The following is a 17,728-nucleotide window of genomic DNA, read 5'->3' on the forward strand; positions in this document are numbered from 1 at the left end:
AGAGAAGACCCTATCTTCTCTGCGAACTAAAGTGGAGTAATTTGGCCAAATTTCCGCTTCTGGGGAAGGAACCGAGCCAGGACTGGACCTGGGTCAAGGCGCGTTGTCCCTAAGCAGTGTTCTAGGTTGGATACACAGACAGTTTCAAGGGAAGTTTTGCCTTCATGAACTTTTATGTTGATCACAGTTATTAGGGGCATGAATGTGAAGTGCACAGTCTTGCAGGCAGTTCGGCTGCAGCCGGGCTCAGCCAAGCCACCAGCCTGGGGACCTAGAGACTCTCTGGCCTTTCCTGAGATTGTTAGCTGTCCGGTCCATGTAGGAGTGCTGTCCTAAGGGCTGCAGGAGATAAACAAAGAGAAAGGGCTTTGCAAATGTGGTTGTTAATGTCTTAATATCCATGTGCATAGAGGAAAAATCTCATATTCTTATAGATTAATTTGATCTAAACTGAGAAATCTTTTGAAAGCCAAAAAAGCAGAAAAGCTCATGCTTTCTTACCAAACTCTGAAAAACCTATTGGAGAAAAGGAATAACATAGTTGCATGCTCGAATATCTAAAGTTCCTCAAAGACATAGATAACAAATTTATGTTTACAAAGGGGGAAAGGAAGGGAGGGGATAGTTAAATTAGGAGTTTGGGATTAGCAGATACAAACTACTATGTATAATAGATAAACAATGAAGATTTACTGTGTAGCACAGAGAACTGTTTTTAATATCTTGTAATAAACTATAATGGAAAAAAATCTGAAACGTATATATATGCACATATATATAAAACTTCATCACTTTCTATACACCAGAAGCTAACACAACATTGTAAATTAACTATACCCCACAAAAATATCTAAACTTTCTCATGTTGTCTAGATTTAAAGTCTGGATAACTTTGTATCTTTTTAAAAATAATTCATATTAGAAAAGCCCAAAGTTCAAAATGCACAATGTTTCCCTTTCACTGGGGAAACAATATAAATGTCTATCTTTTGGTGTCAGTTGGCAAAACACAGCATGATTAATCTGGGGACCTGCAGGGCTTCACCTTCAAAGACTTCACACTTTTCATCTGCTCTGATAAAAACACATCTGAAGCAGCTGAAAAAATGAAGCTAGGAAAAGAGTTATTTACATCCAAATGAAGTCGTCCTTTTAAAATACTCTGAGCTGCAAAGAATAAAGGTTCTAACAAGAATGTACATATTTAATATTTTAAACTTTATTATCAAAACAGCATATTGATACTTAAGACAATTTAAAAATATGGTGACCCATTACACTGGTCTATTACAACTGACACTATCATGGTAAGAACATAGATGTGAGGCAGAAAATCTGAATATGAGCATTAGCTCCATCCTGCATAAACTATTGACAGTGGCAAGGTTATTGACTCTTTGCTTCCTTGTTGCAAAATGAAATTGTGTTCTGAGGACAGAATGAAATAATATTCATGCAAGTGCTTTGCAAATGTGAGTTATTATTTCTTGGTGCTCCTTTTATATTTAACCATGAAATATATATGTGTGTATATATATATATATGTATATATATATATATAATTTTCCCTTCAGATTCTTATTTACTGCGCATTGCACCTGTTCTTCTTCTCTCTGGGTTCTGATCACCCTTCTGTTCTTGTCTTTCTGGACAAACTTTGGTGGCATTGTCTTCTTTCTTGGACTGTGCTTCTATTTCTCTCTGTGAGATTTTCTGTTCCTCAGCTCTTCTGCAACAATCTCCACGCTGCCTAGTCCTCTTCACTGACTCTTGTGCCCAGTCTCTCTGCTTAGAGATGAGGTTCTCCAGAGTTGAAAAGGACCTCACTTTTTAGAGATAAGGAAGCCGAGACTAGGGGCCCCTGGGAAGAAGTTGCTTAAGAGTAACAGAGCAGGAACCAAAGTCCAGTCCTGAGCCGTAGCCCAGGGCTTCCCTCCACCACCCTTCCAGTAAGGAGCCTTCTCTCTGGGCTTCGGATTCAAAGCATGGGTCTTAACCCTCGCTATACCTGCTCAAAGCATTATGTGCTGTTCAACCAAATTTAGAAATTATATCACAACGGCTGCTATTTATTGGTGGGTACTATGTACCAAGGCCTGTGCCAAGTGTTTTATACAAATGCTTTCAGTGAGGGGACATACATACTTTGTTTGAGAGGAACAATTATCCCTGTCTGAGGGAGGCTCTGAGATGAGGAGTAACTTGTCCAAGGACACAGAGGTCGTACCCGGAGAGCTGAGATTCTATTTGCTGCTGTCCAGTCTCTAAGTCGTGTCTGACTCTGCAGCCCCATGGACTTCATCATGCTGGGCTTCCCTCTCCTTCACTAACTCCTGGAGTTTGCTCAAATTCAAGTCCATTGAGTTGGTGATGCCATCCCACCATTTCATCCTCTGTCATTCCCTTCTTCTGCCTTCAATATTTCCCAGCATCAGGGTCTTTTCCAGTGAGTTGCCTCTTCACAACAAGTGGCTAAAGTATTGGAGCATCAGCTTCAGCATCAGTCCCTCCAATGAATATTCAGGTTGATTTTTTTTTTAGGATTGACTGGTTTGATCAAAGGACTCTCAAGAGTCTTCTCCAGCACAGCAGTTTGAAAGCATCAATTCTTCGCTTCCATGCCAGATCTCAAAGTCTGTTGCACAAACCACTCAACACTCCCTGCTCTGAATGTTCCTTTAAGGCCTCTCACATTCCCGCTGGCCTCTCACATTCCCCCTGGCAGCCGCAGAGTGCCAGCCTGTCTTACTGCCTGCCTCTCACACCTCCTGGAATCTCACCTCCTCCTCCAGAAAGCCTTCTCAGATGGATCAGAGAGGAGTAGAGACGTTGCTATCTGATGTGGGAGTCTCGTGGCCACAGCAGTGTCTCATTTATCCTCACACTCTGCAAGTATTTGACTGGCTGTGCCCAGGTGGCACAGTGCGCCTCTGCAGGGCATACCCTCCACCTGTCTGCCAGCGCCATCAGTCTGCTTGCAGGTGCTTCAGTCCTGTGGAAAAATTAGCAGCAGTCGGTGGGTGGTCCTGGTGAACCGCTGCGTGTGCTCAGCCGCCCAGTCCCGTCCCAGTCTTTCTGACCCCGTGGACTGTAGCCCACCAGGCTCCTCTGTCCATGGGATTCTCCAGGCAAGAATACTGGAGCCGGTAGCCGTTCCCTTCCCCAGGGGATCTTCCTGACCCAGGCATCGAACCCGGGTCTTCTGCATTGCTGGCGGATTCTTTACCACCTGTGCCACCTGCTTTTATCTCAAGGAGGAGCCCGTGTAAATATGACTGTGGGGGCCCTGCTCTGGGCCCATGTTTCAGGGGGGCCAGAGCAGCCGTGGGCCCAATTTTGGAGAAATTCATGGAGGGAAGAAGACCTTGATATCCCCTCACACTAGGAGCAAGTGAAGGAACTGGGTGTGTTCAGGTGGGCAGATGCCAACTCAGAGGGTCACCAAACCATTCCCCCGAGTGTGAGAGGGGCTGTCGTGCTAAAGCAGGACTTGACTTCTGCTGGGAGGGGGACTGGGAATTCGGAGAGACGGGTGTGGGCGAATCATGAAGAAGAGCAGCTGCGCCAAATCCTTCTTTGGAAACAGGTGGCACCTAGGACTGTCTCCAGATGGTGCATGTTCTGCTCCCATGTGGGCACAGCTGGGTGGCTTCCAGGGAGGGGCATCACAGAGGGTCCGTCTGAGAGGGCTGGGCTGCTGTGGCCTGGGACATCCTGAGGACAGGCCCAGCCTTGCTCACTGCCCACTGTTAGAGGGAGCGGGGGCCAGAGTGTGCCAAGGTAGCCCAGGGTTCTGCCAGAGGTGTCTTACCTAGTTTATCCCATGTAATCATGGATTTGGGGTGATGCTAACCACCCTAGACAGTGATGGGAACTGTGATGGTCACGGGGAGAAGACCCGTGGTACCTCTCTGCCTCCTGTTGATCCTGCACCAGACCCAGGGGGTAGAAACTCCACGACTAAGGGGAACGCTGGCTCCTGGGCTGAGGGTTCTGGACCCTCCGAGGCACTCAGCTGTGGGGTCACCAGGTGGCCCTTTGGCCATGTTCAGGCTTCCTGCCCACCTGTGTTTTCTAGGTATGCCTGGACTTCCTCCCTCTGCCCTCCCCATTACTCAAGCCAAGAGGCCCCTTATCTGTAGGACTTGGGAAGCCTCAGCCGTGCCCCACCAGCAAGCCCCCTACCAGTCTTCCTCAGGCTACCCAAGGGGCCAGCTGGGACCAGGGACATCATTTAGGCACATGGATTGTTTCTTCTTGGCTTGGAAAAAAGTACCCCCACTCTATCCAGCCTCCCCTTATACTATCGGGGAGCATCTTTAGCCAAGTACCTGGTGTTGATCCGGGCCAGTGGCCTTGCTGGTCTGGACTCAGGGATAGTGCTGGACTGGGGGCTGGGGGGTGGGGAGCGGGGGCTGGGTGGGGGTAGTACAGACTCTGGGGTGGCGCAGTTGTCTTGACCCAAGGGGTCTCTCCTGGTGACTTACTCCCTTGAGGGTGACTCCTCTCTGCCTGGCCTCTAAGTATGTGGTCTGTGTGTTCTGGCTTCCCTTAGACCTGAAGGGAAACCCTTCTGCAGAGCTCTGAGTGATGGAAAAGCTCAGAAGTGGGGTGCCTAGGAGGGAGGGTGCTCAGAGTTTCCACGGAGGAAGAAATTTGGGAGGGAGGCTGCTGAAGGATTCAGGAGCCAGGACCACTGGCAACCAGGTGCAAATAGAATGGCTAAGAGCCTCGGTCCCCAATCTGTAGCCCTAGGAAGGAGCTCGCAAGGACCTGGGTAGTGGCGACTAGAGCAGCTGTGAAAAGCGGAGTGCCAAGAGTTTAGTCTCAAAATAGTAGTGAGATTTCTGTCACTCTTCACGCTCTTGGGGTTGCCTTGAGGCACTTGCTTGTTTGTATGGATGATATATTTTATGTGAAACCTCCTCCACCCTGAAGGAAAATGACCCAGAGGCAGGAAAGGACGAGGCTGCGGATGGCCTGGGGTCCCCACTGCAGTGGAGATGAACGGAGCAAATGAACACCTGGGTCTATCGCACTGCTTGCCTCTGGGTGGGAAGTGGTCAAGGTCGGGTCCCTGGTCGGAGAGAACTGAGGATGGTTTGACCAGGTGTGGAGACAAGACAGTGCAGAAGCCGAGGGCAGAGGCAGGTCTTCCCCAAGGCCAGTTCTGTTGCGGGAGAGTCCAGACCTTAGGCCAGCCCAGCACCTACCCCTCTGGAAAGAGGAAAACTACCAGCACAGAATTTCAAGCCTCAGTGTCCCTCAGTGCCTCCTCGCAGCCCCAGCACATATCCTGCATGTTCCCCCAACCCCGGGCAGGGTCCCGCCCTTCTGTTCTTTGCCACCCTCACCCCAGCAGCTACTGTGGGGCCTGGCGCTGAGCCATCAGCACTGACTGAACTGAACCAATGGCTGGTGGAGCTTTCCACGTGGGTCCTAAGGCTTGGTCAGCAAGGATGCTGAGACAACCTGTGTCTCTGATGGACCCAAAGAACAGAGCAAGAAATACAACCAACATCTCTCCAGAGCCTCACAGTGCTGGACATATTCTCTGGGGGTGGACGTGTCACCACAGTCTTCCAGAGAGTGAATCTGAAAACCTCCAAGTTCACATAGCTGGCCTTTATCTCCAAGGTGGGATTCCCATCCCCCCAGGCTGGCCCAGGACCCCAATCCTGAGCTCTTATCAGAGGCCGGTGGGACCTTCAGGGAATGACGTGAAGTTAAGGGTGACCCTGGGAAGCCAGTGGTCTGCCTGGGGGACAGAGTGGGGGTCCTCAAGTCTGGTGCATGGAAGGAAAGGCCCAATGCCAGTCTCCAGCCTTAGTCCCTGGTGGCCTGAGTCAGGGTAGGTGCCTCCCTAGGAAAGAGGGAAGACAAGGCACAATTTGGCATCTCCTTGGGAATGGATAACCATGTGGGAGGAGTCCCCCTGCCATGGCAGGCTGGTGGAGGGAGGGAGAAGGGGATAGGGCCAAAGCTGAGTTCTTTTGGAGAGCCAGGGCAGTGATGCCCCAAATCACCCAAATCTGCAGACCCCTGGGGTCTCTGCCTGGGCCCTCCAGAATACCTCTCCTCCATCCTTCTGTCTCTGAATTCGATTTCCCTTAAAGCACCTTTGGAGCCAGTGGTTTCCAATCTGATCTAGAACTTTCCATTTTCCTGTATGTAAATGGAGACAATAGTAGTCACATCCGTTGTTGTTGCTTGAATGTCCCCTCAGTGAGGCCCTCCCTGACCTTCCTGTTTCGAATTGTGATTTTGCTTCCCCAGCCCTCTCAATCTCCTTCCCTGCCTTGTTTTGCTCTGTGACATTCTCCCCTTTCTAACACACTGTATCTTCTATCTATCACCATCATTATTATCTATCTGTTTATTTTAAAAATTATTTTTGTCTGCCCCACCCCCCAAATGCTAGTGCCATAAGGCAGGGGTCCTCACTTATTTTGTTTACTGGGTCCCCAGCACTTAAAATGGTGCCAGGGACATAAGAAGCCCTTAACACATATTTGTTTAATGAATGAGTGAAGGATGGGTGAATAGGATTGTTGTAGGGATTAAACACATCACTGTATGTGAAGCATTTGGTAGGATACCCAGCACCTTATTGTTATTTCTGCTGTTGCTATTGTTTGTTAGATGTGACTTGTACAGGTTCCTCAGGCTCTTAGCTCTCAGGTTGTCCACCTGTAAAGTGAGGAGGCTGAATCACTAGATGAACTCTCAGCTTCCTTCAGGCTCTAAAAGATCTGCAGTACTATGATCTTTGTGCTCCAGATACTCGGAGTCTGGAAGGTTCTTCCTGAAGCTCACCTTCCGCTGTTCTCAGCAGCTCAGCTGGGTGTGGAGGTGCTAAGTAACCCTTCACGGCTCCTCTTGCTCTGTTTCTTTAGACTCGAATTCTTTCGACAGTGTAGGGCAGAGGTATGGAACCATGAGTCAGCCTAGGATTTCTTGGAACCTTTTCCCTTCAAAACATTTGTATATTTTATTTGCACTGGTTTTGATGTCTTGTTTCGTAACATTTTATCATTTTCAATAGAGGCAATTCATTATGTGCATAATTAGAAGTCGTTTGATTTTAATTTCCTTTAGCGTTTTTATAGAAATAAGCAAAAAAAAATTATTTTTTCCATACCACATGTCCTGATTTGAGATGTGGACATGCAGTCCTTGCAGACGAAGGTTCACACTGTCCTGCCATGGGTGGGCCTCTGAGCTTGACCGAGCCCCATGGGGACAGGATCGTACCTCAGAGGGCTCAGAAGCACCTGTTTTAGGAGTCGAGGTTGGCAAGGCTAAGATCGTCCTCACAGGTGCTGTGAGGACATTTTGGGCCATTTTGTCTCCCCAGAATCCTCTTCTGAAAGAGGCAATCTGGAACCCTTGTTCTCCCCAACAGCTGACTTTGTGGGGGCAGCTTTAGGAATAAAGGTAGCTTCATCCTCCGGGTATTTGGCATTTGCTGAGTAACTGTGGAGGCCTTGGAGGAGGGGCAGGGGACAGGTCTGGCTAGTTCTGCGCTGTTGTTCATACATGGGATTACTTCACATGTCCCAACCAGCTTCCCCGCCCAGCTGCGGGGGGGTGTGGGGGGGCGGCCCTCAGTTCCAACCCCCTTTTTCCCTACATGTCTGGGACGCCAGAGGCCAACATGGATCTTCCCTTCGACACCAGCTGAGTCCGGAGGCTTCAGGCCTTGGGAGACCATGGAAGGGGACAGCCGCCGGGTGAGTGCGTCTGGGGACCTCGGGCCAGAACCTCCTAGCACTGGGAAAGCAGGGATGGGTCTGGCAGCTAGGTGTGGCACGGGCACCCGTGTGCGCATTGGGTTTCATAGGAAATTGAAGGTGCCTTTTCCAGGAGCTACTTGGCAGCTGCTTGGGCAGCCTGCTTTATCACAATTCCTAGAAGGGGCTGCATGGGAGGAGAAGCTGATGGGATTTGGAGACTGGTCAGGAAGCAGCCCCTGGGCTCTGTAGCTGGATCCCAGCTTCCCACTCTGCGGTCTCTGAGAACCCCAGCCAGTGTGTGTGCTCCTGGGAAATCTTAGCTGGTTTGAGAATCACAAAAAATTATTAATAGCATTCTCACCAAGCTTCAAGGTTATCTTGGGAAACTTCCTCACTAAACCATCCTGGAAAAGGTGACTTTCTATGTGCATTTAAGATCTTCAAGGGGCCTTTTCAACTTCCCTTGGTCATTATTTTGAGCCTCCATAATCATCACGCTTGGAAAGTGCTTCCTTACGTCTAACCATGATTCCTTCTGCTACAACCAAGGTGACTTTCCTCTTCTGCTTCTGGTGGTGGAGAGCAGCCAACTGTCCTCTGTGGAAAAGCCAGCCATGTGCATCTGAAGGCTTCCAAAGCTTTTGTTCAACGATTCCTCAGCTCAGCTTTCTTTTCTTGAGGGACATTCCTCTTGTGCTCTAACTTCTCCTCGGGTCTTATTTTCTGCGCATCTCCACCTTCTTCTGTTCTCTACTGGTGTGGTAGAATCTAGGACTTGGGGAAGGATGGGCCACCTCTGGAACGGAAGCCTATGTCCTGGTTGACAGTGGGCTTGTGGTCCATTCTGAACCCCAGAAGTGTTTCTGCACACTTTACCATCATCTCTCCTGCCATTTTTTTCCAGCTCCTTCTTGACTTTTCTGTACTGGATTTTCTCTCCTCCCCTCTGCTCTGGACTTCTTGGCTCATGTCTCTGCCTCACCAAGGTCATTTGACCCTAGGCTTCTGGGGGTCATCGGAGCCTCTGGTGAGCAGTAAGCGTAATGCAGAGGGAGTTTTGTCTGAGGTACGGAGAAAGTGAGCCCATGGTCTCAGCCATGGGTTATGCTCCTTGATAACTTGCTGGGAACCTAAACTTCATGGTTCCTAGACAAGAGGGGTGAGAACAGAAGCTATCTGAAGGGTCAGTCCCTGGGGCAGGGTGACGGGAGTGGGTGATACCTGCGAGGAAGCTCACCTCTCCAGAGTTAGGGACCAACATGAAGGTCACTGGAGCACAGGATGGATGCAGGCTTTTCATTATTGATGGATAAATGGCGCATGTGTGGCAGGTGCCATGTTCACTCTGGGAGGCTGTCCTAACTTACCTTGGAATGAAAGAACTGAACAATTGCTTCCTTAATTAGGGTTCTTAGATTTGTCCCCTTATTTAAGGTGGAAACTCCAAGATTGTGAGCCTGACGGAGGGACAGAGAGAGCTTCCTGCAGGTTTTAATCTTATCTGCAGTGGGTTTCTTAATACAAATGAAATTGATTAAGAGCAGAGTGGGAGTAATTGATCATCCAAGGCTGTGCCTTCTCCCTGAGGACTCTGTCTAGAAAGATGCGTTGTACTTTTTGACCATCAGCTCCATACAGGAGTGAGAAAGATGGTGCCCACTGGACTTCAGCCTGATGAAGCTTCTCTGAGAGCTGGTCGGGACTTCAGGGGAATCTTGGAAAGAAGGTAGAGAAGGTTCAGAGCTTCTTTGTATTCAAAGGAGAAGCTGTAGGGTGTGGTGGACAGAACACTGACCAAGTTCCTGGTCAGCTGTGACTTTGAACCAATTACTTAACCTTTCCGCACCTTAGTTTCTTCATCTGTGAAATGGAACCAATGTAGTATCTACTTCAAGGAGTCTTAGAACAGTGTCTTTCACATAATAAGGCTCTTTGACGAGAATGTCTAGCATAGTTAGATAGATATACAGGCAGACCTATATTCATAGCTAAGATTTATTGTCATCATCATCATTGTCTAGGGTCTGGTCCTAGTCCCTCTAAATCTGGGCAAATATCTTCTGTTCTCTGTTCCTCAGTTTCCCCACTTACAAAACGAGAGGGTTGGACAAACTGCCCCGAGGCCCTTTCCTGGTTCCGTGACCGTCTCTGGAATCACACAGAGTGGAATTACAGCTGTGCCACCACGGAGATGCACGTTGCTTCTTTAAAAATAGTGTGTATTTTGTGTTTTTTCATAAGGCTTCACATTCTTAATTCTTAAAAAGAAGTGTCACATTAATTAAAGAAAGACAGGAGTAGACCCACTGATAAAGCAACAATTCTCTGTAGAGTGGCTCTTCCCCTCCTGCGTCTACTTAAAGTGGAGCAGGTTTTCCAAGACCACTTGAGAATGGCTGGAGATCCCAAGTCTGGTCCAGGATGAGGCAGCCTCTCTACAGGAGGCTTGTCAGGTTCCCAAGATGGCAGACAGCAGGCTCAGGTGACTCTGCCACTCCCTAGACCCTAAAGTGTAGGCACCCCCTAGGACCTCCGGCACCTGCCCTTCGTCCCTGCAGGTATGCAGCCCTCACCTGAGACCTCTGGGTTCCGGGTCGGCACTGGTGCTGAGCAGCCTTCCACCAAGCCCAGCCTGCCTTGCCGCCCCCTGTGTTGTCCCTGTGACCTGGCAAATGTGAGCGTCAGTGTGGGGGGGTGTGTGCGTACGGGGCTGCAGGCTGGGTGCTGGGCAGGAAGACCGACTGATGTAACAATAGCCACTTAGCTTAAGTGTCTTGGGTAAGTGTTTTGGCAAAACAGCTTCCTCTTGGTATGGCAACAACGGGGGTGGATGATGCCCAGCCAGGCAGGGAGGATGCTGGACTGGGGTATGAGGGAAGTTAGCACAGGGAACCCCGGGCTTTGTCAGCCAAGTGGAGGCCTTGATAAAGCCAGGTGGAGTCTGTGGTAGGGTAGCAGTACCCAGGACTGCCCACGGGGCTCCCATTCATAGCAACCCTGAACTGTGTCAACACCCCACCATTGGCAGAGAGGGGACATAAGGAGAAACTGAGGAACCAAGTTCCTGGGAAACCAAACATTGTTTGCTTGGCAATAGGGAGTACTCAATACTCCTTGAACTATTTGATTAATGAGTGAATGAATGAATAGGAAGGTGTTTTCATTCTGGCCTAGTAGTGATCCCCAGCTTTTTCACATGTTTAAGAGGCATCATAAACTAGAAGGAACTTGAGCTCCCAATCATGCTGGCAATTTTCAAGTTCTTTGTAGCAGCAGCCTCTTTCATTCAGATGAAATCTTATCTGGAACCCATTGTATCAAACTGAAAAGTTAATCTGCTCTGTTTAAAGTGGGATAAAGGACTTTTTACTTACTAAGCTGGATTCCAAGGCGTCTCCATGGAACTTCGAATGCTCAGTAGAAACTTGTCTGAAAATAGCTGGTTGTTTTTTAAAATTTATTTTAAATTTTTTATTTTGTAATGGGGTATACCAGCCCGGTAACAAACAACATTGTGATAGTTTCGGGTGAACAGGGAAGGGACTCAGCCATACATATACCTGTATCCATTCTCCCCCAAACTGCCATCCTATCCAGGCTGCCACATAACACTGAGCAGAGTTCTCTGTGCTAGACAGTAGGTCCTTATTGGTTATCCATTTTAAATATGGCAGTGTGTACATGTCCATCCCCAGCTCCCTGACTATCCCTTCCTGCCTTCCTCCCGCCCCACACGCCCCAGCAACCGTAAGCTCAGTCTCAGAGTCTGTGAGTCTGTCTCTGGAAAACAGCTGATTGTTCTATCCCTTCATTGTGTAAAGTTGCCAGCTCCAGAAAGGAATGCCGTTATCCCTCAGGTCACAGAGCTGGTTCAGAGCAGAAGCAAGACTCCCTGGTGCCTTCAGTGCATGGGGCGAGGGGCGCCTCACAGCTCCGGCTCCTTGTCCTGGAGCCCAGTTTAATTCCAGGCTGCCTCGGGCCCCTGAGGCTAACATTGCTTGTGTGTGTGTGTGGTGGTGGGGGGCGCAGGGGGGTGGGGGGGATGGTACTGGGGGCTGGGTGGGAGGAGATGCTGGGGAATCTGCCTGCGTTCTGAGGCCCTGTATCTGTGGGGTTTCTCCGGGTCCAGGGAAAGGAGAGGAGGAGTCAGCCCTGTGTACTGGAGATGCGACGAAGCCTGGCTTGGGCAGTGGGGATGGAAAGAAGGCTGAACCTCTCTGATCCAGTCCAGTTCATGCTGGAGGGCGTTCAGGCTCCCCTGCCGTGGCCTATGGGCTCCACAGGCTCCCAATAAGCCAGGGAGCTTTTTGGGTGCTGTTAAAGGGGCTCCTGATCTTTCTTGGTATCCCGGCTTCTGCAGGGTTGGGGACCACTTCTTCCTGCCTACCCTGGAGTGCTGGGGTGCCTAGCCCTCGAACCTCCTTGATGCTAAGGATCCCTGGAAGAGCGACACTGCCTCAGGGGCCTCAAGCTAGTGAAGAGTCCTTCCTTTTCTGAGCTTGTTAAGGGGTGGGCAGTAGGGGGACCCTGGAGGTGGGCAGCAGCCTGAGGACAAGAGTCAGGTCCTGATTCTGATCCTGGCACTGCCCCCGCTGGCTGTGTGACCTTCAGCAAGTCACACTGCCTTTCTGGGCCTTAATGACCTCAGCAGTAGGAAAATGGGTTGGACTAGGGGGATTTCAAGATGCTTCTAGTCTGTAGACAGCCTAAAGCACAGCCTAGGGCTGAGGAGGGAGGCCCAGTCAGTCCGGGCTGGACTTGAAGGGCCCTGATGGACCCGCCCTTGGCCCTGAAGACATGTTCAAGTTGCCGCAGGTAGACCTTTTTTCCTTTTTAAATTAAAAAAAATTAAATTTAGTTTTAAAACTTGGAGAATAATTGCTTTACAACGTTGCGTTAGTGTCTGCTGCACAGCAGTGTGAATTAGTTCTATGTATACATATGTCCCCCCTCCACCCGCCCCCGGCATGCTGCAGTCATGGGGTCACAAAGAGTCAGACACTACTGGGCAACTGAACAACAACAACAGACCCCCTCCCTCTAAGCCTCTCTGCCACCCCGACTGCCACCCCACCTCTCCAGGTCATCACAGATCACTGGGCTGAGCTCCCTGCGTTATGCTCACGGCTGTGCATATATGCCTGTGCTGCCCTCTCGGGGCTTCTCAGGTGGCACTAGTGGTAAAGAACCCACTGCCAACCCAGGAGACGTGAGAGATGCAGGTCGGGAGGATCCCCTGGAGGAGGGCATGGCAACCCACTCCAGTATCCTTGCCTGAAGAACGCTATGGACAGAGGGGCCTGTGGGCCATGGTCCACGAGGTCATAAAGAGTCGGATATGACCGAAGCGACTTAGCACCGACCAGTGCGACTCTCTCAGTTCGTCCCACCCTCTTCTTCCCCTCCTGTGCCCACAAGTCCGTTCTCCACGTCTGGATCTCTATTGCAGGCGGACATTCTCAAGTCTAGCGTGAGACGTTATTAAAGGGTACTTTTCCCTGTGCTGCCCGGGGCTCTGAGTGACGCACAGAGTGCAGCCTGCCGTCCGTGGGTAAATAACTGTCGCTGCGGAAAGCCCAGGGCACAGTCCATGGCAGCAGCCACGTAACTGCTGAGATGAAGCAATCTGAGAGTGACTGTGACATCACTCAGCACAGCCAGAGGCCCCTGCCTCCCTGGCACCTCTGGCTGGGCCTGCAGGAGATGCAGAGAGGCCAAGGGCAGGACACACCCGGGGGCTTGTTAGCTCACCCCCATCCCCCACCAGGTGAGGGGCCAGGGCAGAGCTGCAGCAGGAAGCCCTGGCCCAGGAGCCATGGTGACTCTACCCTGGATGCAGTTGGTACAGAGGGCAGGTCTCTAGTTTCAGTCCCTGTTCTGCGATTAGACAAGACGTACCTGAGCAACTTTGAGCAAAGCATACAAATAATTAGGGCCTCTACTTTCTTGTCTGTAAAATGGGCATAATAATCCTCAGCAACTCCTGGCCAGGAAAGTGCTTGGAAAGAGCCCCAGGGCCCAGGACCGGGCCTGCTCTTGTCAGCCCTCTCCCTGGCCCATCCCCGCTGCCTTCCTGCGGACCCCGGCCCTGCCTCCCTCCTCCTGCCCCAGAACATCTTGAGGGGACTGGATGAGTTTTGAGTAGGAGTCCCTGGGAGCTGCAGAGGTATAGGGGTATAGGCCACCTGGGGTATAGGCCTAGTCCGTAAGAGGGTGAGGGTTCACAGCTCTATTTGCTGAGGGGTAAACCCAGAGACCACACCAGGGGTGGATGGGGTTAGACAGGAAGAAATGCCTTAGGATTGGCAATGCTAATCCAGGGAAAAAGCCCTGAGTCACCCAGGCTTCGGCTCTGCCCTGTCCCCCGCCCCCTCCCAGGGAAGGCAGCGGAGCCTCTGGTCTGCAGGTAGGTTGTGGAGAGCCTGGGCCTTGGTCCTCTGAGTTCCATTACTGGGTCTGCTGTTCACGGGCCAAGGCCAGGAGTCAGGCCAGTTCAGGCCTGGGCTCTGCCCCTTGTGTCCAGGACCGAGGGCAGGAAGTCTCCTCCCTACCCTGTTCCCCACCTGCTTAAGGCATCTGCCCTGAGGGTGAGGTCAGGTCTCCAGGAGGGATGCTGGAATCTCAGCAACTGCTCTCCAAGAATTGAGGAAAGGAAATGAGTTGCTGCTCTAGTAGGCTAGCCATCAGGAAGAACTTCCGGGAAGGTGGGGTGGCAGGCCGTCAACGGCCATGGACCCTCCTACTCTGGGGGGTCCCGGAAAATGAGAATACCTAGCATGTTCTGTGATGTTTGGAGTCAGGAAGACGGAGTCAATGGCCTCTCTCTGACGCTGTGTTCCTCTGGTCTTGGGGCCGTGCTTTCATCCTCTGTCCCTGCTAAGGGCACACACTTGGGTGGCTCCCCACATGGGCCGCTTCGTCTAGCACCTGGAGGTCCCTGGTCCGCGGGCTCAGAAACTCTCCACTTGCCTCCCACCCTGTCTGACACTAGAGCGCTTGTGCTCCTGGGGCGTCCAGTCCCTTCTGGGGTATCACTCTTTCTCCCCTCCCCCCAGCTTCTCCTCCACCCCCACCCCCTGCCTCCCAACCCTGGGAAGTCTTTGTACTGGGCCACCGAGGCCCAGAGTCAACAGTTTGAAAGTCTGACTGGAGACGACTCACCCTTCCACCTGGCTCCTTGGGCACCAAGCCCCTGGGTTGGTTCCATCTTACAGGTCCCACCTCCCTCTAGACTCAGAGAAGAGGAACCCAGGTGGTTTCCTGCCAGGACCTCAGGGCTCAGCTCATCTCTGCTTCCTGTTGGTCAAGGCCTAGGGTGGGCAAGTTGGGACCTACCTGTAGGTGAAGCCAGCATCAGGGACAGGGACCCTGCCTCTCATGGCTGCTCTTGGCCTCCTGCTCTGCCTCCCGCCCCCTGTTCCCTCCAGCCTCCCCCAGGTCTACCCACCCCCATCTTCCTCTGGGCCTTCACCACTGCAGGCCTCTCAGCCCTTTCTTACACAGCTCCTGCCCTTCATGATGGGGTAGCTGGATCAGAAGCTTGTGATCAAGTCCCAAGACCACTAATCGTTTTAGAGGTTTTAGGCATGCTCTTGAGTGCCTCTGAACCCCAGTTTCCTCATGTATAAACTGGAGATAAAAATTTCTGTCCAGCTTGTTAACTAAGAGCCTTGTGAAAAATGGAATAAAGGGTATAAAAGCTCTTTGCAAATTGTAAACCCTGAAGAAATGCAGGAAGTTATTATGGGCCTTCTTGATACTCTGGGGCCAGATTCTACTTGCTCTGAGGGAGCCTGGTGAGAATCCAAGCCCATCAATTAACTGAGATGTGAATTTGGGCATATTCTCAACCACGTTGAAGCTCAGTTTCAAAATCTGTAAAATGGAGTTAATAATACCAACCACGAAAGCTGTTATGAGGTTGAAATGGGATCAAGTGAGACGTCTGGTAGGCTGTTCCATTTGTTACAGTGATGAGCATTTATAAACTGGGCTCTGCCATATAGATTCCTCGCTTATCTGGGGGAAGGAGACAAGGTCAGTCCCATTTCGCACGTGGGGAGACAGATTCTAAAGGGTTAACTCACCTGCCTGAGCCAGTCAGGCATGGATGTCGTCATATTTGAACACAAATTTTTCCATCTGAAGCCCAGTATCTTTAACAAGCAAGCAAATAGACACCTACCCACCCGCCATCACCAAGCGTGATGGTCACCAAGCGCTTACTCTGCATTCATCACCCACCACTGCAATGCTATGAGGCAGGGTGACCAGCTCACCGAACAGATGAGGAAACCAAGATGTACAGAGGTCAAGTCACTTTCCCAGAATTACCACCCGGCTTCGAGAGTTCTGGAGGGCTCCTGACCACCAGGTTCCACCCGAGATCCTGACAGGCCTCTGGGACCAACACTGGTTCCCACCAGAAAGTTCCACAAGGTCGAGATCCCTGTAGGGACCCCCGGCCCCACCCCCAGATCCCCTCTGGTGCTCCCAGCCCTGCGAGGCCCCAGGCCCGGTTCTCAGGCCACGGCACAGCTGCAGAACAAGCAGGCCGTGCGGAGTTCAGAGAGAAGGTATGCCAGCAGCGTCTGGCTGCTGACTCAGGGGGCAGGGGGCTCAGATGCACGCCGGTTTGTGGCAGTTCCGGACTCTGGGGTTCTGGGCAATCTGTGCTCTGAGCCTTGGATTCCTCATCTGCAAAATGGGCTTCTAGACGTGTCAACCTCCCCTGGAGTGAGGACCCCAGGAGGCCACAGATATGCAGGTTTATTGTAAACTCTAAGGCGCCACTCACTGGGAGCTATTATCATATTATTGTCTTGAGTTATGGGAATTTCCCCTGAGGTGGGGATAAACTTATATTATGAGCATCACAGACGGAGACCTGGTAGGTCAGTGGGGATGCCACCATGCCAAGGTCCCAGGCAGGCACTGAGGCTTGGGTGACTGCTGGGAAGGAAGGACGGGACCCTACCCAGCCTGAGCTTCTCCCTCTCGTGGTAGGACCTTGCTCTGGTCTTTGTCCAGTTCCTTCTTTCTCCAAAGATGAGCTCATACCACCTTATAGCCCTCTGGTTGTGCCCCAGGGCTGCTAAATCTCAGCACGGTGGGTGCTGGGTGCGCCAGTGCAAGGGGAGAGAGGAATGACCATTTCCTGCTGGACACAGGCCAGAGATTTCCTATTTTATCTCATTGAATCCTCAGGACGACTAGTCCTATTCTACAGATTAAGAAAAAGGAAAGTTGAGGGGCTTGTCCAAAGTCACACCTCGGGTGAGACCTAGGATTGGGGCCCAGGTCTGCCTGACACCAAAGCCAGTGCTGTGAACAGAGGCATTGTACATTTACACATATTCTCACCTCCTCTCCCTACTCCGACTCCTGTCCTGATGCCCTTGAGGCTTCCGGGGGCATAACCTGTCTTTGTTCTGTGGAGCTCTAGCCTCTAGACAACGAGGGTAGGAGGGAAATTTGAGCTCTGGTTCATCTGGGTCAGCAGCTGCTGCAGGTGCTCTTCACGTCCCTAAACACACACGCGTGTGTCGCTGCTCTGCTGGCTGGGGCATCTGGACCATGTGTATTTACCCACATCTGTCAGTGAACCCCAGGGACTAGTGACTCCTGGGATAGTCACTCCTGGTCCCTGCTCCTGTAAAGCTGAGTATAGTCAGGGACGTGACATTCTTTCTTGGATTCATCTCACAGCCTCCAGAAAAACAAAGAAGTAACTAAATCTGTTACCTCTGACTCTTAGAAGATGGAGTTAAAAAAAAAACAACCAACCCTGTCTGGTAGGCTTGATAGTGTTGACTTGAGTTTGATGTTCTAATAAGCAGGACTTTTTAGTAACTGGGCTGCTTACTAATAATGTCAAATGCATTTAAGCACAGTGGTAGCTGAAAGATGAAAAGGAGGTGCCTGAGGTCCAGAGCACATCCCCTCCTCACAGCCCTGCTGACTGTACCCCCAGTGCAGGGACCCTGAGCACA

General features: G+C 51.0%; 1 protein-coding gene across 4 annotated transcripts in view; it reads left to right on the forward strand.

Moving 5' to 3' along the window:
- TMPRSS13 (transmembrane protease, serine 13) overlaps nt 7,603-17,728 on the forward strand; it is a 33,192-nt gene continuing 23,066 nt past the window's right edge. For all 4 annotated transcript variants that reach the window (XM_013969565.2, XM_013969566.2, XM_005689500.3 and 1 more), the window contains exon 1: nt 7,603-7,733. In XM_013969565.2, the coding sequence (XP_013825019.2) occupies nt 7,713-7,733 (21 nt within the window). In that variant the 5' untranslated portion in view covers nt 7,603-7,712. The remainder of the gene's footprint in view (nt 7,734-17,728) is intronic.

The sequence above is a fragment of the Capra hircus genome, chromosome 15 (genome assembly GCF_001704415.2).
Source record: "Capra hircus breed San Clemente chromosome 15, ASM170441v1, whole genome shotgun sequence".
Taxonomy (NCBI): Eukaryota; Metazoa; Chordata; class Mammalia; order Artiodactyla; family Bovidae; genus Capra; species Capra hircus.